Source organism: Paracoccidioides lutzii (genome assembly GCF_000150705.2).
Source record: "Paracoccidioides lutzii Pb01 unplaced genomic scaffold supercont2.16, whole genome shotgun sequence".
Taxonomy (NCBI): Eukaryota; Fungi; Ascomycota; class Eurotiomycetes; order Onygenales; family Ajellomycetaceae; genus Paracoccidioides; species Paracoccidioides lutzii.
Genome location: NW_015440962.1, coordinates 472714 through 493607, shown reverse-complemented (window position 1 = coordinate 493607; position 20894 = coordinate 472714). Strand labels below are relative to the sequence as shown.

The 20894-nt window shown below is 44.6% G+C and overlaps 8 protein-coding genes across 8 annotated transcripts; 2 read left to right on the top strand and 6 right to left on the bottom strand.

Annotated features, from left to right (window-relative positions):
• Window positions 1-626: 626 nt before the first annotated feature.
• Window positions 627-1954, bottom strand: PAAG_12129 (hypothetical protein; the record flags this gene model as incomplete). The annotated part of the gene is made up of 3 exons (XM_015847657.1): window positions 627-873; window positions 1007-1061; window positions 1870-1954. 3 exons carry the CDS (start codon window positions 1952-1954, stop codon window positions 627-629), a joined length of 387 nt encoding a protein of 128 aa, XP_015702732.1.
• A 1104-nt stretch (window positions 1955-3058) lies between these two features.
• On the bottom strand, window positions 3059-3322 carry PAAG_05987 (hypothetical protein; the record flags this gene model as incomplete). Its single annotated transcript, XM_015845750.1, has 1 exon — window positions 3059-3322. One exon carries the CDS (start codon window positions 3320-3322, stop codon window positions 3059-3061), a length of 264 nt encoding a protein of 87 aa, XP_015699976.1.
• A 1655-nt stretch (window positions 3323-4977) lies between these two features.
• Window positions 4978-6110, top strand: PAAG_05986 (hypothetical protein; the record flags this gene model as incomplete). Its single annotated transcript, XM_015845749.1, has 5 exons — window positions 4978-5064; window positions 5150-5222; window positions 5285-5310; window positions 5363-5564; window positions 5650-6110. The coding sequence occupies 5 exons, from the start codon at window positions 4978-4980 to the stop codon at window positions 6108-6110; spliced, it is 849 nt and encodes a 282-aa protein (XP_015699975.1).
• Window positions 6111-6144: 34 nt separating this feature from the next.
• Window positions 6145-6667, bottom strand: PAAG_05985 (hypothetical protein; the record flags this gene model as incomplete). The annotated part of the gene is made up of 2 exons (XM_002792151.1): window positions 6145-6329; window positions 6415-6667. The coding sequence occupies 2 exons, from the start codon at window positions 6665-6667 to the stop codon at window positions 6145-6147; spliced, it is 438 nt and encodes a 145-aa protein (XP_002792197.1).
• Window positions 6668-7822: 1155 nt separating this feature from the next.
• On the top strand, window positions 7823-9435 carry PAAG_05984 (glutaryl-CoA dehydrogenase; the record flags this gene model as incomplete). Its single annotated transcript, XM_002792150.2, has 4 exons — window positions 7823-8036; window positions 8130-9045; window positions 9175-9284; window positions 9389-9435. 4 exons carry the CDS (start codon window positions 7823-7825, stop codon window positions 9433-9435), a joined length of 1287 nt encoding a protein of 428 aa, XP_002792196.1.
• Window positions 9436-10043: 608 nt separating this feature from the next.
• PAAG_05983 (hypothetical protein) lies at window positions 10044-11138 on the bottom strand (the record flags this gene model as incomplete). Its single annotated transcript, XM_002792149.1, has 1 exon — window positions 10044-11138. The coding sequence occupies one exon, from the start codon at window positions 11136-11138 to the stop codon at window positions 10044-10046; it is 1095 nt and encodes a 364-aa protein (XP_002792195.1).
• A 1115-nt stretch (window positions 11139-12253) lies between these two features.
• PAAG_05982 (hypothetical protein) lies at window positions 12254-15184 on the bottom strand (the record flags this gene model as incomplete). Its single annotated transcript, XM_015845748.1, has 2 exons — window positions 12254-12330; window positions 14776-15184. 2 exons carry the CDS (start codon window positions 15182-15184, stop codon window positions 12254-12256), a joined length of 486 nt encoding a protein of 161 aa, XP_015699974.1.
• A 1025-nt stretch (window positions 15185-16209) lies between these two features.
• On the bottom strand, window positions 16210-16736 carry PAAG_05981 (hypothetical protein; the record flags this gene model as incomplete). The annotated part of the gene is made up of 4 exons (XM_015845747.1): window positions 16210-16222; window positions 16319-16374; window positions 16495-16548; window positions 16632-16736. 4 exons carry the CDS (start codon window positions 16734-16736, stop codon window positions 16210-16212), a joined length of 228 nt encoding a protein of 75 aa, XP_015699973.1.
• Between the last annotated feature and the right edge of the window lie 4158 nt (window positions 16737-20894).

The window sequence follows — 20894 nt, the reverse complement described above, 5'->3', positions numbered from 1 at the left end:
GATCCGTGTATCCGTTTTCTTTTACGAACGGAGCCTTTCCTCCCTTCTGCGATTGTGGGTTAACAGGTTGGGACTTAAGCACAGTAAAACAATTCATGTGCAGAACCAAAGCAAGTAAGGTATGTACACAGCGCACAGGATAGTGAATTTCGAGACGTTGTGGAATAGAAACTGATAATTCCCTCTCCGCCCCGGTGTAGGCCACTTTGAATCGTGTTGACATTGGACGAAGTCGGAGGCAACAACCGCGTTTAACGCACGTGACTTCGTGATCTCATATTGCCTAATTAGGTTTAGCGCAGTACCGAGGCGGAACCAACTTTAAGTGCTATGCCGTTTTCAGCTTAGCCTTGAACCCTAATCAGCCAATCACGTGACTTAACTATATAGTTGCAGTCTTTAATGTCAACTTCATAGCATAGCAAAGATTGCTTGAAATCTTGTTCAAGTTCTCCTTTGCAGAAGATTGTAGAGGATGAGGTCAAACCCTGCCAATGGGATGCAACTGAAATATTCTATCCATGCAGACGGAGATCATCCCTCTGACTTCAAGTCAATTGGCTTGGGATTAAAGTTTAAACGCAAATGGTGCACGATTGCTCTAGTTTGTGAACGGTTATCCAAATTCACATGTGAGGGGATAGTCTCTGCACCATGCGTTTGCCATCCTTAAGATCCATGATTGGTAGTATAGGTTGTCCTTTTCCCATGTCATCAGCGATCGGATCAAACTGCGGTTGGAGCGTTTGTGGTACTGGTGTGCAGGATATCGAGGAGTGTTCCTTTGGCTTTGTTTGTCTCGCAGCAGCATGGTTGCCGAAAAACGGGTCCCGAAAATGCGATGCGTGCAGGCAACGAAATTTTAAAATGGACCTAGCCAATGGCATCGATCGTTTAGTTACTGCAGATTCTCCCAAACATCATGCGGATTGCACAGTCTTTGGGCTAGCAGAGCTTTTTCAATGTTCCGATTCAACAAGAGGCTAAGAGGTCCTAATTCTCATACATCAGAAAATTTGTGCTGTCGTTGCTGCGATTATTGGAAATGTGGAAGTTGCGTTCTATGAGATGTGTCAACCTTCGCTGTGCATGTTCATTCTTTCATTTTTTTTGTAACCGCAAATTGTTGACAAGATATTCTTCTGAGTGTTAAGATCCTGCGCGAGATTCTTGCACGAATCGGAAATTAATTAGCCTCGCTAAGGGCAGAGAATCGCTCATCAATTATATGATGAAAAGACGACAAAAATGATGTTAGGAAACTCAGCTGCAAAACAATATGAAATCACTTTTCTCGATTCTCAGTGGCGGCGGGCTGAAGGACACAATGCATGGTTTGGAAGTTACTTTAAACGCTACGCCATTTATTCACATCCCTTGGGTGGCTGGGAGGTGAAAATCGCCCATTCTTCTGACGTTATTCGTGAGGAGAAGACATCGCAGTTAACCTTGCAGGAATCGTCGTTAAAACCAAAATCTCGTTAAAAGATCAAAACAGGTTGTTCGTGGCTCAATTCAAAAGAGACCGTTATGGATATACACTTTAGATACCCGCAAAAGTCGAACAAGGCCCGGAGACATTCTATCAAATTGAAATCCAGGCTACTCAACTGATCGCAGTAAACGGATCAATGGCCCTCTAGTGTGTTGATTTTGGAGCAGAGCTTGGTGGAATACTGGCTCTCTGCCTTTTGCCATTGCCTTGTAATATCTAACTGAGAGGTGACACTGGAATGGGTCTAGAATCCTTTCTGTACCTACAAGATGCGCATAAGGACTTCATAGATGCCAAAAATAAATCAATCTGCTTTCATCTGCCCACACGTATAGCAGGAACTATCTCCATCAAGGTAAGCTTTGGTAACTTACCAAGAGGCTCAAAGTCAGAACTCTGTTGGGGAGATGAGTTGTTGACTTCAATTTGGGCCAAAATTCCGGCCTCACTTTCCTGCATGTGTGCTGTTCAGTGACAAATTCAGCTCACACTCCCCCTCCTGCCGTTTCTCTTAAATAGTGAGAATTGCATTTGCAAGAAGGCAATCTCAATTTTCGGATCCCATCAAGCTAAAATGATCAGCAGCTCAGCAGGCTCTTTTTGGGGAACACCTCACCTCCGGTATCCAAATTACTGCCACCTGTGGCCTATCTCGTCCCACGACAGTGTCCCTCTCGGTATGCACATATAAGAAGAAGCGGCAAGTCTGACCTGCAGCAATCCACACTAATTGACATATGGGGTGAACCAAACCCGACTGCAGAAAGGAATTGTTTCTAAAATTGAGTGGGGATTCAAAAAGCAGCCTCCACTTCGCATTGGAGATGGCATGATAGACATGTAAGTCGAATAGGTATCCCAAAGATTTGGAAGCCATTGGAAGGGCGGGCGAGGAGCTGATAGGTGGGAATATACCGAAACCGGAGTTGAAGAAAAAGAATCAACATCACCAAATGAGAACCTTGATTGAAGAGGAAGGTCCAACTTCATGAAAATATTGAGTAGAAGTGGATGGTTCTGCAGAGATGGAGAAGGAAGAAGAGAAAGACCTGCGCCAGCACAAATATAAATAGCCCCATTTTACCATGGTAAATGAAGAGGAATCATCAGAATATCAAGCATCCAAGTTCAAGCCATTATATCTATTCTGAATTCCCAGAAACTCTTCTTTGGATCCACTTTTCATCAACCAAGAAAAGCCAACATGAAACTTTCCACTGCCCTCATTGCCTCCCTGCCGCAGTTGCCTCTGCCCAGCAAACCAAGGGAATCTGTGCCGATATCTCCGCCAACGCAAATAACCAAGAGGCCACTGATTTGTTTCAGTGCAGCGTCGGCTTTCTTAACGGATTTTACCGCGGCACGACTGGAAATAAGGCCCCTTTCGACATGCTGAGGTGCCTCCAGAATTATGCAGCCAGATACAAGCGAGGGAGGATTTTCGCAAGACTCTCAGTTGTCCTTGACCCCGTCCACCTTTTCCGTAAGCCTGCCTGCATTCTTTTCTTGCCTTCGCCGTTTGTTCTGTATTTTGAAACTTCATAGAGAAGTCTCAGAGAGCAACTAACACTCGTGATAGCCTTCAAAGGGTGATTGCCATCTAGTACGCGGCCGCTTCATGCCAATCTCCTGCGGCTCCACTGGTAGACTGCGAGGAACGAAACTCATAGTCTGGGCTTGATATGGGAATGCCTTTTTCTTCTTTGTTTTCTTACCGGGAAGGGGGTAGTTTTGCCCCGTCCGTACGCCTGAGGAAGTGCGAGGTTGACTGTCTGTGGTGGCTCGGTTGCGTGTGACCTTGAGAAAGCGCAGAAACCGTAAAAGCATGATGGATAGTGTGGAGGTCGAGAGATGTTCAGTGAAGGGTGATGAGATGCTGTGAATTCGTCGTTGACGCCCACAATCCTTTCTGATGTTTCGGAAATTTTGTCCGCCTAGGGGCAGGTTGTCATCTATCCATCCCATATCAAGAATATCAATGTGTTATTCATTCATTCCGAATTTTCCAATAGTGTTGTATTTGTATTGGATCTTTGACGACAGTTAAATATTTCCGTTAGTCAATATTGAAGTATCGCTGTATACCCAGATCCAATCAAAAACATTTCGGTTTGGCTCTTGGATATCATACATTTGTCTAGTTTAATGCTTCTGAAGTAGAGATAGCCTTTATTCACAGAGGCAACCGTCCCCCAACTCCCCAGAGATCACGGGAAATGGATACTAATGACCTTCCAGCACCGTAGAAATCGACAATGGTTGCAGGAAGTTGTGTGGAACCTGCAATCAGTGGATGCCGAGCTTTCTACATAGTTTCCTCAATGACTTGTCCAGTGATATGCGGAGATCGATCGAAGGATGTTTGTGTCCGATGCCGTCATTCGCCCACAGGCCACCATGTTTAGGTACTAGAACTGCTGGTTTTGATGGAGCCGTCTAATCATATGTTGAACTACTCCATCGATTCAACAACATGTTCGGGTTTTGAAGAGGAAGACCGGGAGACCTCGTCTGTTTGCGAACGCGGTTTGTGTTAGCTAAGACATTTGGTTTGTTGTTGCAAGGAAATAAGCTCACGGGGAAGGCGGGAGTAACCTTATTTTGATTAAGGTTAATTTATCTAACCAATTAAAATGAGTGGTGGCCAGCCTTTGCTTATAATTGGTGGGAACCCAACAGAAGCTAAAAGTTACCTCGGTAACTACCTCAAGTGAAACCGCCAGAATCCTTGAGACATTGGGCGGCAGGGTTGATGATAGATGCAAGGATTTAATGTTTTTTTACCTATTAGTTTTTTAACAGTGTATGAACGCCATTCTGTGACTCAAATACTTGGATGAAGTTTTCTACTCGATGCTCGCAAATGATTAATTGCCCGTCGCTAACGCTGATGATAAGGATTAAAACATAGAGTCCGCGCCCATATTATTGAAGAGAGCAGAAGGTAACTGTGGATCTAAAAGAGTTGACTGGAAAACTTGTCAGAAACGTACGTGTCATCCTCAGGGTATACACATGCTCTGGTAACAGATGTCTTATCGCTCTGTACTGGCGAGCTAAGGAGAAGTCAGCGGTCAGTCAATTTATTTATTAGTTAGTTATGTAATATTCAAGGAATTATAGAATTCATATTCATATCACCAACAGCTGGATCTTGACAAATCCTCTTTTATCAGCCCTTCGAATGGTTCTTCTTTACCCTCCACATATTAGAACTTTCTGAAGTCAATTGACACTAAACTTTTCTACTGTCATCCGTGAACAAGCGTTGAGGGCAATTGCCTAGGTAGAGCTATGACCCACTTTGAAGAATCGCGGGGAAGTCAACTAGGTAGTTACCGAAGCGTCCTTGTTGTTATTATATTAATTGGACTTCTTGAGCCAATTCACGGTTGCTACGACCAAGCCAAACCATTTCACTCTTACTGTTTTTCATTCTAGTCTTCCAGTCCTCTATTTTTGCCCCAAACTATCTGTTTAACATGTCGTCTCCTGCCACTTCGGCCCCTACCAGACTCAGACAGATAGCCCTTGTTTCTCTGAATCTAAAAAGGGCAGAGCACCTTCTGGTAAGGAAAAGAGAAAGGGAGAAGAGAACTTTCCATTTTTCATGAGACATGCTAGTTCACAAGCTTAGCCGAATTCTTAATGTAGACAAAAGTTATCGGAACTGAGGTTGTTTTCGTGGACCCTGGAGTTGAGAAATGGGGTTTGGAGAATATTCTCGGTAGGTCATTAGGCATTCTATTTGATTGGCGATTGGATATCAATACTTATTTATCATGATAGTGGGTATAGGGGGCGATTTTATCGAGGTGAGCAAAAATATTTGGCTTACGGTCTGCCCTCGTATTAAACCCTGTCTAGGTTGTTTCACCCACGAAGCCCAACACAACAGCAGGCAGACTTCTTTCAAAGAGGGGCGATGGTGGCTACATGATCATAATGCAGACAGTGGACGCCAGACAGCAGCGTGCCCATATCGAGTCAAGGGATCTGGGTAAAGTCATATATATGCATGAACACGAGGACAGTGTTTGCATCCAATATCATCCCAAGGGAATCAGAGGTGCGATTTTACATCGAAACCTTGTGTCCACTGGATAAAAATGCTCCACTTGAATATTCTACTCATATACTTTTAATACCAAAAGGTGGCGTGATACCAGAACTTGACTCTTACGAAGCCACACCAGCAAACCCAACGCCGGTTACATCTCGGTTCTCACCCTGGCATGCCTGTGGCAAGAACTACAGCTCATACTCAAAGGGGATGAATAATACGGCCGACCTATATCTTACTGGGGTGACCTGTCGTCTGGCACCAGGGGATAAGGACATAGACGCCGCGTTGGATCAATGGAAGGCAACATTTGGAATTGCAGGAAATCGTGATTACCTGCAATTCACGAATGTGAGTATGCGCTTCTTACCTGGCATGGAAGGACAAAGCGCGGGACTCATGGATATTACCATAGCTGTGCAGGGGGAGGAAAGGCTAAAAGAGATATTCGATAGAGCTAGAGAGCTCAACGTCCCATCGGGAGACGGATGGGTTGACATGCTTGGAGTTAGGTGGCGGTTTGTCAAGAAAGAGGATGGGAGCAAGCTGTAGGGCTGCCGACAAAGTCCACGGCTAAAGAGCGAAATTATCTGTTTCTGTAATTGTGCAATTCTGGGAACGGGATCTCCTTCCGGGTTAAATTGTCTATATATGCAAAGATTTTGGGATTTTGAAGACCCCAATCAAGATCAGTTTTTGGAGAGGAGTTATGAATAAACTGGGTTGTTAGTGGCTTAAAACGCGGTGATTGGACCTCATCAAATGCCACTTCTGGGGGATCTGTCAGACCAGTTCGTTACAGTTATAGTCTAAAAGAAGCTTAACCGCATCCTTACGACCTCTGAGTGCGGCTAACCCAGCGCTGTTATGCCATAGGATGATTCAGTGTTGGGAGATACACGCTGGTCACCCAGCAGGATCCTGATTGCGTCCGTATAGCCGGATTTTGCTTCCATCCAGAGCGGGATGCGGCCGATAAAATCCGAGGCATTTGGATCTCCGCATAGCAGCAACTTGATGACTTCTTCCTTTCCTATGCCTTCCCTTGTACCCCATCTCTCCTGGTTTCTGAGCCCAAACCCGGTTTTGCTGGGTATCATCTTCACCATTTTTTTTTTTTTTTTTTTTTGGATCCTCGACGACAGGCCCATAAGGCTATCAAGGTGTTGGGTTATAACCACCGGTATTCAAAAACAGCTTGACAATCGGCCTGTGACCGAACTCGACTGCAGCAATTGCATCTCTTTCCACTTTGAGTTTTTATTTGTTTTTATTTTATTTTATTCTACTTTCTTTCTTTGGCATTATTGAGCCATATGGATGGGGGGATTTTCATTCTTGGACGCTCGGCACTACTGGGATTACGTACACCCGCCAATCATGGTAAATAAAAACTATGGTAAATATGGCGGAATAAGCGCGGGAGACCAACGACACTTGGTGCTGTTGCCCACTGATGCAGGTCGCTAATGCTGCAGGGGTGGAATTGATCCATAGCAGCAAGCACCTTGCCTTGCAAGGCCTTCCTATCATCAAGATCACATCTTGTCCATGCATGTTATGCAAGCGTCAGACTGCGTTGTTATGCGCTTCATTCATTAGTTGACTGACCGATAAAACCCTTTGAAAGTTGGAACTCGGCTCTGCTCTCGGCCCGAAGTCACGAGACCCGGACGGGAAGAAAACCGGCAAAGTCTTGGTGGTCGGCGATTTCCTTGGTCCAAGCATCGAGAGGCGGCAGTACATTTTCGTACGCCGCAGGGGCAGCCGTATTGTCATCTTATATACGAAATGCCACCAGGACGGTGTATTACATATACCCGAAACTGAAGCCTCGGCGCGTTCCTTCTTCCCCCACACAGTTAAATTGGGCTTGTATCTGGTAACCACACCACACATATAAATTATCTTGTTAATTCTTTGGATGTGAGTATTTGATGGGATTTTTGAAGTCTATTTTTTCCCTTGTCGCAGCCTCCACGGCATATCTACGGCTACGACACACCGGCACCCGAGATAGTTTCCCTTCACTTTTATATCCTGCATATCAGTGGATTGGCTAACCCATATTGACACTTGCTGGCATTTAAAGTGCGTGACTACGCTGTGCAGCAAAATCCCCCAGTCTTTTGCGGTATGTAACTTTACCCAAGCAACCAGTAGCTGTTCCCTGTCGGTCGATGCATTGCGACTGACAGGGTTATTCTCCAGAACCCTGACAACCTTTCGGCCTCCTCGATTCAGCCGTTCGTACACAACAGAAGATGCATCCATTAGCCATTCGACGAGCCTGCTGCAGCCTCCGTGCTGTGAAGCGCCCAATTTCAGCCAATCTCGGCCGACGATACGCACACGCCTCTGCTGGATTTAACTGGGAAGACCCATTGGCAGCGTCAAATTTATATACGGAGGACGAATTGGCTATTCAAGACACCGCAAGGCAATACTGCCAGGAGCAGTTGGCACCCAGAATCCTCGGTTTGTTCTTTGCTGTCTATCCTTTAGTAAACAACGTACACGACGGGCAGGAATGGATTTGACCACCTGATATTAATAAATACACATGAACAGAGGCATACCGAAATGAGAACTACGATAAGAAGATAATCCGGGAGATGGGTGAGCTAGGACTTCTAGGTGCTACAATTGAGGGATACGGATGTGCGGGTGTCAGTACTGTCGCCTCCGGCCTCATCACCAAGGAAGTCGAGAGAATTGACTCGGGGTATCGATCCGGCATGTCCGTACAAAGCTCTCTGATCATGACGGGTATCTACGAATTTGGCACCCAAGAGCAGAAAGACAAATACCTCCCCGAGCTTGCCAAGGGAAAGAAACTTGGCTGCTTCGGATTGACCGAGCCAAACCACGGATCCGACCCAGGCTCCATGGAGACGGTCGCCAAACCCCACCCGACCAAAAAAGGATACTACTCCATTTCCGGATCGAAAACATGGATCACGAATTCCCCCATCTCCGACTATTTTCTCGTCTGGGCTAAACTCGAAACAACTGGCAAGATCAAGGGATTCATCATTGAGCGCGACCAATGCCCGCCAGGCACGTTTGAGACCCCCGCGATCAAAAACAAGACTGCTCTCCGCGCTTCCATCACTGGCATGATTCAGATGGACTCCTGTCCCGTCCCTGAAGCGAACATGTTCCCTGACGTCGAAGGCCTTAAGGGCCCTTTTACGTGTCTGAACAGCGCAAGATTGGGCATTGCATTTGGTACTATGGGTGCTCTGGAGGACTGCATTAACCGAGCGCGCTCCTATGCTCTGGAGCGAAAGCAGTTTAAAGGAAACCCGCTTGCTAAGTACCAGCTTGTGCAGAAGAAGCTTGCCGATGCCACGACTGATGCGGCGTATGGCACTTTGGCTGCGATCCAGGTCTCTAGACTGAAGGATGAGGGCAAGGCTGCCCCGGAGATGATTTCTATGATTAAAAGACAGAATTGCGATAGAGCATTAGCCGGTGCTCGAACGTATGTTGTACACCACTCCTTCCCACCCTCCCCCATCTCCTGCGGTCCCCCCTATTTCTTTTTTCTTCTGGTATTTTTTTATACGGGCGTCATTTCAACATAAGCTCACACACGATTTCCTATCCACAGTCTCCAAGAGATTTTTGGCGGCAACGCTGCTAGTGACGAATACCATATCGGCCGCCATGTAGCAAATCTATTCGTTACCCAGACATATGAAGGACAAAGTGATATTCATAGTAAGTAGTTCATTTGCCTCCACACCCATCCCCCATAACCCCCCATATAGTGCATTTTCCCAAAACATAGTAAAAAGCTGACGCTTTCCTCTCTCTCCCCGTAGGTCTGATTATCGGACGCGCAATCACTGGCATCCAAGCGTTTATTTGAGAAGGTTAAGAGTACAAGCTGAGATTTTTACTAATTGATTCATATATGTCTATACACTTTATTTTGGCTGTATATACGTATATATATGTGTATGTGTGTGTGTGTGTGTGTATATATATATATATGTGTGTATGTGTGTGTATATATATATATATATATGTGTGTGTGTGTGTGTGTTTTGTGACCAAGGCTTACACATTTTGACCCAAAGAGCATAAGGAGCCAGTACAACTTGTATGTGCTGCAGCCTACATAATTATTTCAGTCTCTTTCTTCTTTCCTTTTTTGTATACAACTGTTATAGCTGATCGCGGTTTTTTAACACGTTTATCCGTTAAATCCGATAACTACTATTTTATTTATTTATTATTTATTTATTTATTTATTATTTATTTATTTATTTATTTTTTTTTTAGAGTGTCCATGCTCATTATATTTCATAAAGGGCTGAGTTATGTTTCTGCCGTTGCTCAGCGGTGATCTAAATTTTAAATTTAAAGCTTACGAAGTGATTTTAGGGCAAGCGAATTGACAAAAGACTTAAAACACCATGGAAAGCAATTTTAAATGTCGTCTACGCATGCACTAGTCCCTGCGTCGCTAGTGTTTTAGTTACCCTTCACCTCCCCACCATGCTCATTCCTCCACGACCCTGCATAATGATGTGTAACCAACGATGGGCCAGGTACAAAATCCTTCCCATCCGGCCCCTTTACACCCTCATATTTATTTGTCGAACTCGCAAATGAAAATCCAGGCAAAATCAAGACGTCTCCAAGCAGCTTGGGACTTAGCAGATTCGATGCATTCCCGGCATTCACTTCCCCGCCCAAGTCTTCACTAAGACTTTTGAAGATGCTCCTTGTCAATCTTCTCGGACCCGTGTAGTCGACAATATCGCCCAGCATCTGCAGCTGCAACCCTGTCGTTTTGGGAAGCTTATGTTTCTTCTTGGTCTTATCGATTGCATCCAGAATGTCATGAACAACCATCTCCAGGTGCTTGGAGCCGGGCCTGGCCATTATGGTCCAACTGGTAAATTGGCGAATGAAAGATTCGCCCCAGCCCACATCGAATTCCCATCCTACGACTAGGTTTGCATCTTTCTTGAATTGTTCAGGTATCCAGTCACGTATCGGGATGTCTCCGCAAGTTATGTCGAGGTCATTCCAGACGCCCCCTTCCGCAATCAGAAGAAGATAGCGGAGCATATCCGCCTTGAGGATAGGGATGGGGAGGGAGAGGTAGGTGTCGACGATGTCCGGGCGGTGAGAGAAGTGGATTTTTACGTACTCGTCGGCAGAGTCGTCAGTAAGGAATTCTGTGACATAGGTGGGATTTTTCGATATGCAGGTGGCCGTCCATTCTTGGATTTTAGGGGAAATGCCCTTCGCCCCGAGTTTGTACCAGATTTTCTCAGGGATGGGCTTCGAGGAGGTGGATGGTGATGACAGGAAATTTTTGAAGGATGTGACGTTGCGTGAGGTGAGAGCTGTTCGGTTCTTATATGAGAAGATGGAGATCGTGCCGACGAGAATGAGTGAAATGAGAGTGAAGAGTTTGAACATGGAAGGCTGACGTGGGAGCATTTTGTTTCTCCGCCGGCCGGGGTTTTGCTGACATGATAATGTGGGAGGAAGGTAGGCAGATGTTATTAAGGCGATGGAGATTACATTGAGCGTGGATTGAAGAAAACTGAACATGGTTTCTGAGATGGGGACGGCTTACTTTTAAACCCATGATAAACTCTGGTCCCTTCGTCTAAAATAAACACCGCACACCGTATAATAATACTCTCACTATCAAACGGGAATAGCGTTGAATCTCATGTCTGAAAAGTGAAAACTACTGAATTGATATTTGAATTGATATTTTGATCTCTAATTTCTCTGCGGATTACACCCGGATTTTCATGACCGTGGAATATCCGATTATCCTATTTTCTTTTAAGGGCTTCTGCCGGCCAAATTATGGACAAAAGTTAATTTTGAAACATGTTTTGCATCAAACATTTCCAAGCACAGAAGAATTGAAGGAGATATATATCTATATATATTAAATTAAAGAGTCAGTTTTATTGGTATTTTAGGTGGATATTTTTACATGGCGAGCTCCTGTTTGACATACCCTGAAATAACCGCTGCAAAATCGTGCAACATCGTGGCAATCCCGAGATAAAATAAACAAGCAAAGCCCATTGGATCAGGAAACACAAAGGGCGCTTATATCAACCAATTCTAGCATTTACATGAATTTAGCGTGTTTCTGACCCCCGTAGTACCGTCGTCAAAATGTTAGTGATCATAGATTTATCATAGATTTCGTATCCACCCATTGGATTGCTAAACGCCTGGAAGCTACATGCTCGGGAAGCCAGTGAGTGTGTTTATGAATATCAATCAGTATGGCGTAAGATTCATGATTCGCTGGCGCGACCGAGGTCAATAAACAGATAGTTTGACAGTTACCATTAAATAATGAGATGGTAGTTATTGGGTAGCTATCCAAGACCAATTTGATTATAGACTCTTTCCCACCAAATTGCCTCTTTTTGCTGCTTCAGATAGGGCCAGAAGTGTGTAGATTCTGTTGGAGACATGGCCAACAGCCTGCTGCTTGACTAACTTCCAATCAACCAACCCTTCTGCAAAGCGTTAAAGACCATTCCTTGTTGAGCTCCTTCAAGTGATGGTGTCATCAGCAAATGCTGCGTCTGTGTAGATGATAGATGCTGGGCTGTTGACAAACTTGACGCTGGCCTGGTGTAACTAGTTATTCAATTGCTAAATAATGAGTTTGATTGGACACACACAATCACTCAATCAATCACATCCAGTGTTGCAGGCTCGGATTCGTCATGAAAGCCTGCCAGAGCATATACCGCATATATCAGACCTGAGAATGTGTTAGACTGCCAGATGAATAAGAGATCTGATTCAGCACTGATACACGCATAACATCTCATTTGTAAGTTACAGTTCTGTCATATGAGATGGAGATCATCACTAAGCAATGACAAACAAACACTTGATAAGAGTGACGATTATTTCAAATAATCTAAATATAAAACAATGATATATTATCAACATCGAAGGAGATAATTGGTCTTCTACTTTAATATAACGTTTCTTCTTAATTGACTGTAAATTTGAATTTTAAAGTGAAAAACCTAACTTCCTATTTCATAAGAGCAGGAACTCAAGACGGTCTGTAGAAGGTCTCTCTTAGAAGAAGAAAAAAAAAAAAAAAAAAAAAAATTGATACGTTGATCTTTAATCTTTCTCGGCGGATTTCACCCAGCGTTTTATAACTGTGAAATATCTGATTGCGCCTTATTTTCTTTTATGGCTTCTGCCGGCCAAATTATGTACAAAAGTGAATTTTGAAACATGTTTTGCATCAAACGTTTCCAAGCACAGAAGAAGAATTGAAGAAAATAAAACAAATAAATCGTCGGTTTTGTGAAATCTTATGTGGATGTTTACATTTCTCTTCAACCTCACAGCCCTCCATACCAGCGTTAGGATTAGGATTGGGATTAGGATTAGGATTAAGGGTTAGTTAAGGGTGGGGGCTGAGAAATATGATAGAATCACCCGTCAAGAGCGTAGAGAGATATGTGAGATGTGACTAGTGTCTGTAATTTTAATGAGAGGGTAACTGTTTATAAACCACGGGGAAGGCATTTCCAGCTGAGATTTTAAACCATGTTCAGCCCCGTTCGCGCAAACTGATGAAGAGAGCGGAACGAGCCAGGGGCTTTCTGCGGCAACTTTCCAATATGGAGAGAGATATGAGGGCTGAAATTAATAGTCGGTGCGCGGTTAGTTACAAAGTCAGTTAAAACCAGAATCTCATCGGTCATCCAAGCGTTATATTGATTTGTGCCGGAAATATTGCGCCAATCATATCCCTGGCACTTGGACATCGTCACAAAGAGCTAACCAACCGCAGCCAGTCCTTGTTTACTCTAACCCTCGCTGCGGTGGTTGCCGCCCGGAGTGTTGTCATCGACGGGTAACGGGGCTATCTGCCAGAGAGGACAACTCTCTATGTTAGACTGGCGACTAATTGAAAAGTAACCAGACTAGTCGTCAGGTCTGCCTCGTTATTCCCACTCTAATTTCTTCCTCGTTCTTCTAGTATGGTTTGCTGCGACGTTGCTGCTTGTCAGTCAGAACGTTTTCACCTCATATCAATGAAGGACAACATAGACTGAAGCCTCTCTCAACTTGACAGGCAGGTGATTGGGAAGGGAACTCACCCTCCCCCAGAGCAACGGGGGTTTCCAGTTTACCTTTCCCCCTTTTCCATTTCCCTCTTTTAATCTTGGAGAATTGTCAACCATCGCTCCGCGGTATGGAAGCTCCTGTTTATCAGTGGCACGGCTTGATAGCCTGAATGAATGCTTCGCGGCGGTGAGGATTGCTCTTCCTTCACTCACTGGGAAAATCCTGCAAGACGAATAACTTACCGCCTGTTGTACAACACCTGCGGATGTGAGCATCTTTTTCTTTGTCAGAGGAGGAGGACGTACGTCCATACTAAGATTGTGTGTACTTACTTTGATTTGTGGATGTATGTACAGGAAATAGATAGGGATTCCGTGGAACGACCTTATGATTTAGTAGTTGAATGAAGAAAAGAAAGCGGCGGAGAGAATAACCACCCCCCAAACCAAAAAAAAAAAAAAAAAAAATCTGCGAACTGGAGCATAATGAATCATTGGAATGAATTAAGAAGGTGAACCATCACTTTATAACCGAAAGACCGGAGCAATATGCTTGCTTATGTTTGTGCCCCGAGTGTCCACAGTTTCTGAGCGACAGCAAGCCTGGAACTACATCAATCATTCAACGAAATCAGATAACTCTCTAACGACCGGAAGATGGTTTTCAGTCAGCAGGATCTTGGGGTTATTTCTGAAAACAAATCCTCAGAGAATGAGCCATAATCCTCATTGAAAGAGAGATTTGTGAAGTGATGAAGAAGACAGAGCAACATACAACTTTTGCAGATATAATAAAAGTAAGCAGAACCACATTCAATGAAGCGAGGATATATTCGTTTCGTTCTCTTAAGCTTTGGGGAGTCAGTATTTTACGTCCTCTTTTTTTTTTTTTTTTTTTTTTTTTTTGTTGGCTAGAAGGGAGGTCCATGTTTTGGAGACTTGGGTTCGATAGTTTGCTACTCACCTACTGCACTTGTATTTGTCCCAGGGGGAACACTCAATGTGACAGAAGATCAGTCTTTCGATCGCATTGAACACACTGCTAGTGGCAATAACGATGTATAAGAGAACAGCAGTGCGTATATAACTAGAGGGTGTCTAAGACATACCACCACCATACATTGTGCTTGCGAAACACTCCCTGGCGAAGCAACTGGGGCACCCAGCACTTGGGGGATTGCAAATGTAATGGCAGCTGCGAAGGGGAGAATGAACTTCACGTTCAGATTGTATGCCTGATGGAGTGAAAGTCCCCGAGGCAGGATGTGTGACAATCTGGTCTTCGTAGACGGAAGAATGATTATTATATCGATACCCGGCGGGATCCAGGGGCCGCTTTATAGGACGTGGAATTAACGAAGGAGCAGGAAACAGTTGGAAGAATGAGATGCCAATCGCAACTCTTGCATGCACGACTTGCGATGGATATCTGTCGAGCTGCAACGCTGGTTGATACTTACCTAGGCAACCTCTAGTACGGGTTCTTTGCCAACATGCTTCGACGATGTAATCCGACATTCGAGCATTCGACTGGCTGTACTGTACTTGGACAAAGAGCTCTATTTCGTTCTGCTTTTAACGGCGGAGGATTACTGTCGGAGCGGTTATCGACAATACCTTGGAAAGGACACAATACTGCGGGGCTAGCTGCTCTCCGTATGTACGGTTCCGAAGTAGTATGCAGAACACTGGCATCGCATATGGATAAGATGAAGTTTCTCCCCTTCTTTTGGCTTGGTTTAGACGAAACCGGTCCTTCTCTTCCTTCTCCCTTCACCTCCCCACCGCTCCTTTTTGACAGAAACAATAGCTCCCACGGAGTCCAACGTACGGCCTAGACTATGAAGAAGCGTGGAGACATACCTCAGCGTTGAAAAATATACCTCTGTTCTTAAGATGAAGGCTTTGAGCTCTCTGACCGTCCCTGCAGGCCTGCTGTAAAAACCATTCCTCTGGTCGCGAGCATCACTGCTCCTGTGAAGACGAGAATTCACCTCACTTTGAGATATGAAGGATATTTCTGGAAGGAATAATATCACTCTGGAAGGTGGAATTATATTCTCTGCAAATTTGACTCGAAAACGGCAGAGCGAACGATTCATGAATGCGCCCACGAACAGGGATTTCAAAGTCCCTTTAGTTGTAGGCATGTCCTGCAAAAAGGGTACCGAAACTGGGGGAGAGAGATGCATTTCTTTTGGAATAACCGAGAAAGGTTGCATAGCGTTATATCTCAGTCTCTCATACGTTGCATGGATCGCAATGATTGTAAATCTCCATTCTTGACTTGTAGATTTACCAAGGAACTACCTCTGCAGGCTATGTCCTGTGGTTTTTGTTTCCTTTCCAACTTTGTCAAATCATGGGCGCTGGATATTTGTGATTCATAACCAGTCCATCATCTAACCTAATGAGAAGCTCTTATATTATTATTTCCGTAGAAAATAAACAATCGAGTTGATATTTTGGTGAAAAACACCCTTTCCCTAGTTAACCAACAAACTCATATTTGACCAACCCCATATCTCTCCCGTTTCAGTTTTTTAGAGGCCATGCCTGCAAAAGGTTAGTCCTGCCATATAATTTCCTAATAATTAGATGAAAAAAAAAAAAAAAAAAAAAGGCAAAAGGGTCCAACTCACAACCTCGCACCGACGCTTCAGCGTATGGCAGTAGATCGCGATCGTCTTCATTCTCGGTTCCATGCCCTTTTAAAGGATTCAGTCTGTGCTTTATGTTCTATATATAGAAGATACCTGCATGTAGATATATTCTCCGGGGCCGCCTTAGAAGCCGGGACAGGGCAGTGGCTCCGGATATACACATACCTCTGCTTTACGCTGACAATCCGGATCTGCCTGACAGTCGATATCTTTATTACACTAGAACAATAAATTGTTAATTAAACCATGGGCAACTTGAAATGTAGTTGACCAGTAGCGACGCAGAACGGTTAGAAACGTACGTGAAATCCCTCTTTGCACAGATCTACCCGCCTACCCTGTGCAGTTGCTATTCCCGCGGTAAACCCGAGCACCAAGACCAGAGCCGTGGAGAGGTCGAATTTCATCCTGACAGATTGTTTTCTGTATTGGGCAAAAATGACGGAGAATAAAGCGATCGATAGAGGCGTGAGACAAAGCAGAGGTGAGAAAGGTGGTTTATGCAAACCAAGCCTGCAATCTGAATGAGAAACGTGGGTTTTTCTTTAAAAAAAAAATAAAAAAAAAAGGAAAATAAACTAAAATAAAACAAATGATGGGGTTGGACAGGCTATTTATGGATTCCATCCGGGCCTTGTTCAACAATTCCCTCGACATTGGAAAATTGACGGTCGTAAAACGAAAAAGAAAGGCCCTGTGAGATTTGTGGCTTGTTGCGAAGAAGAAATGATCGAAACAACTAGCCTGAATCGCAATTCTCCTTCGTTGGCTGGATTATTAGTGGCGGGGAGTTAATTTTGTGGTTGTTGCTTCCGACAGTGAGAAATAATTATTCCCCCAACCCAGTCGGAAACTCGGAGATGCACGACAAAACGATGCATGAACGAGCAGTGCTTTGGGTGCTTGGGCTGCGCTCGAGCCCTGAGGATTGATTCATCCCGTAGAATGCAGATAAATAATATTTATCCACGTTTGCGTAACCGAACCAATTGGTAGTTATTTGGATCGAAAATAAATGCATAATGCGAATCATTGAACACTAAATTTCGACGGTAGTATACTGAATAAGAGGATACCATGGGCCTGTGTGCTGGAATTGAAGTACGACGGCCTGAGGGAATGGATAATAGGTTCTCGTGTTGCCCCTCTCTTTTTATAAGCGGTTTGAATCATTTTGTCCTCTTGAGGCGGCAAACTATTGAAAGCTTAAACTGATGCTGATGCCAGTGGAAGTTGAACTTTCACATATCAAACTTACTGCCCATCGATGCCACCGAACAACAACAGTCGCAATCCCCGTCATCTCTCAGGAACCGCTGTGGCCAGCGCAGTAACTAGAGCGGGATCGGGTCATTAACGAGGGTTTGAGATCGATTTCTTTGAAGAAAAATGAGAATTCGCTGAACAAGATTTTCCAGCGGGACAAAGAAACGGAGTCCTGTGGGATAAATTCCGCTGGTAACTGTGCCCGGTTAACTACCCGTAAAGTAATCTTCCCCTTTGGGTCTAACAAGTCCATTTATATAATTTTCAATTGGGAAACGTTTCACCATCTTTGAGACACAGACAACCCGATGGAATAGTAAGCCGTTAAGTTCAAAGAAGGTTGGCCTCCTGGTCAACACGTGGTGCCCCATAGTTTACACCGGACGCACTCGTGGGCTTCGCATCTTGACGTGATCTTCATGAAGATCTTTTTTTTTTTGGGGGGGGGGGAAGACCACGTTTTTCGGATCTTCGGAATTTCTTTAATTTCCTTTTTTCTCTTTAAATTTTCGGGCGCTCTGCATGTTGGAAGGTCTTTTCTCAGTCGTCACCACGGGCAAAGCATTGGGAAATATTTGCCTTTTCGACATTTCGATGGTCTGTTGAAAATCTATGTTAATCCCATGTTCGTAGATCGTGTACAGTTATACATGGGTGGTTGAATGTAAAGCAGCAATGCCGTGCTGACGAGCATATATTTCCAACGCCCATCAACGAGGGGCACATTTCCAAAAGGTCGACACACCTATCTTCCACAAAAGAGCATCACGCATGCAGTTCCATTCTAAGGGAGATCTCAGAAGCCATCCAGCCAGAACGTGAGGGTCAATTATATAGAGAATCCGAAGAACGTGGAAGGGTCAAAGACAAAGAAAAAGTTGAGGGGAGGTAGAGCAGTTGCGAAGCATCGACTCGCGAACCCCAGTTAAGCCGGTTCCTGATACAGAGAAGATTTTGAACAATGTAACAAAGGAAGTGAAAGGAGAAAGAAATAAAGAGAGGAAACGACAGGCGTTCAAGCTTCTGACGGCTTAGCCCCATATTCTCTGCGTCGGTTTTACAGCAATGAAGACTTTCTCCCGTCGTGCTGACAAGCTGATACTCTCGATGTATCAAATGGTAACATCCCCCTGCCCGGGGGTAATAGAATCAATCCTCCTACAGGAAAAAAAGCATGATATGTATGCGGTATCTCCGGATACCCGACATCGCATTTTCTAGCTTCTGAACTGGCCTGCCACTCCACGGATGGAAGATAATACTCTCAACCAGGCCGACGTAGCCTCTGGGACCCTGGGTGGGCGAAACTTGAAAAACGCATTCCTTGGAGGAGTAGGACGTGCCTTGCATTTCCACCGCTGCTAGCTAGTTCACTCAATGAAATCAAGGTTAATACAGAATTAAGACAGGCATTCAATAAAGAAAAAAAAAATAAAAATAAAAAAAAATAAAAATTATAAAAATAAAGAAAAAGGAAGAGCCCAATAAGACCTCCAATTGTATATTGTAGGGTTTCAACCTCGGCATGACAGGCAGCCAGTCTTAAGTCTTGGAATTTTTTGAAGTAGGAAGCAAGCAACAGAGAAAGTAAACCAAAATGTTGAAGGAAAGAAAGAGAAATGAAGTTGGATAGGTCTGCGCGGAATGGAAACAGCATGCCGTCGCCAGCCTTGTTCCACACAGCCCCTAGCCAACTAGGCATCCTCCGGGGATGAATACAATATATTTCATCGTGAAGCTCTGCCCAACTTGTCCCACAGGCAGGAGACTTAGATAATAGAGATTGCACTGTCTCTTCCAGATTTCAGGACTGGGGCAGATATATATATGCCCTGAGGCAAGGGCATTGTGTATATATATTACTCTGGTAAAATAATCGAAGAACTTCACAAAAAAGATGCCAACTCCGTGTCAATGAACGACGTCTGAGTTCCCTGAACCGTAGTAGCAGGAGACACACTACTACCCTGCCGGGATGCTCCCGCATACACCAGGGATCGTCAAAGACAGAGAGGCAATGTGCAGCAGAATCGTCCGTCGGCTGTATGTTTAGTCCTTGCATATAGTTAAATGGTGGTAACTTTGGTAGCTCCTTGAATGGTCCCAAACTTGCCTCTGGTGAAAGCCTCGACACCAAGGGCGCCTTTAGATGAGGCAGCCCAACGGAAGAAGAAGCCGCTCCAACGATCGTGCAGCCTCGTACAAGCCCGAAAGCCAACCCCATAACATCCCAGATCAAGATCGCAGCTTTTTACTACGGGTTGGCAGCTGGAAGCGATGACGCCAGACCACGTGATGCCGACACATCGGGGTTTTTTTTTTTTTTTTTTTTTTTGTTATTCTTCGTATCGGGCGTAAAATACAGCACGTGTGGGGAAGAGAGAGAGAGTTTACCAATGGGAGGGTAACTATGTATGGACACGTTAGAATGTTCTGGCAGATCCCCTATCTGAGCAGAGCAGAGAGCAAAGAGGGAGAGTAAACACAACAGCCGGAACCGGTAAATCTGAATCCATCTCCACAGACACACACCGGTCTCTCATTTACATTTTTTTTTTTACCTTGCTGATACATCCCGTTTCATTATCCGACCTGCGATGTCATCATGTAATTATTCCGCAAGCTATTGTGATTATTTGCTGCGACAGCTGGGGCACCGCACCCGTAAACCGCAGTTTAACCTACTTTGTTTGGCTCGGTTAACCAACTAGTTCGTTTCGTTGATAGTTAGTTAGTTAGTGTTACTAACAAATTATTATTAGCTCAGTAACTTTAACTCGTCAACTAATTACAGCACAGAGTTTTAGCTACCGAGTCCAACCTTTACCGAGACAGGGAAAGTGGCAAGGGATGTGATTGGCTGCAGTGCATGTGGAATAACATTCTTCCGCCACCGGGTGCCTGGTTATAATACCGCTGACTCAGCACCGCGTATTCCATCGTTGGTTGGGAAGCACCACAGTACCCAGGCTGTGCTCCGTACTGCGTTTCCGCAGGTGTTTTTCCGCTCCCTTCCCTTTTTCCCCCTTCCGCAAATCTTCCCTTGCCCTTCATTGCATGCATCGACCCTCTCTCAACCTCAACCGTCATCAATCATAACATCATACAGCCGACTCCAGACGCCCGACAGCATTTTACAACCTCTGTTGCTAAATCGTCAGTATAGATTTTTCTCACCCGTCGTCTTGCCTTGCCACTGTCTTTCTATCACCACTGCAGCTGCTTCTAAATCCCCTGCTGTGAGTCTTAACCCCAACTTTAACCCACCACCACCACCACCCCCACCCCCTCCCTCCTCC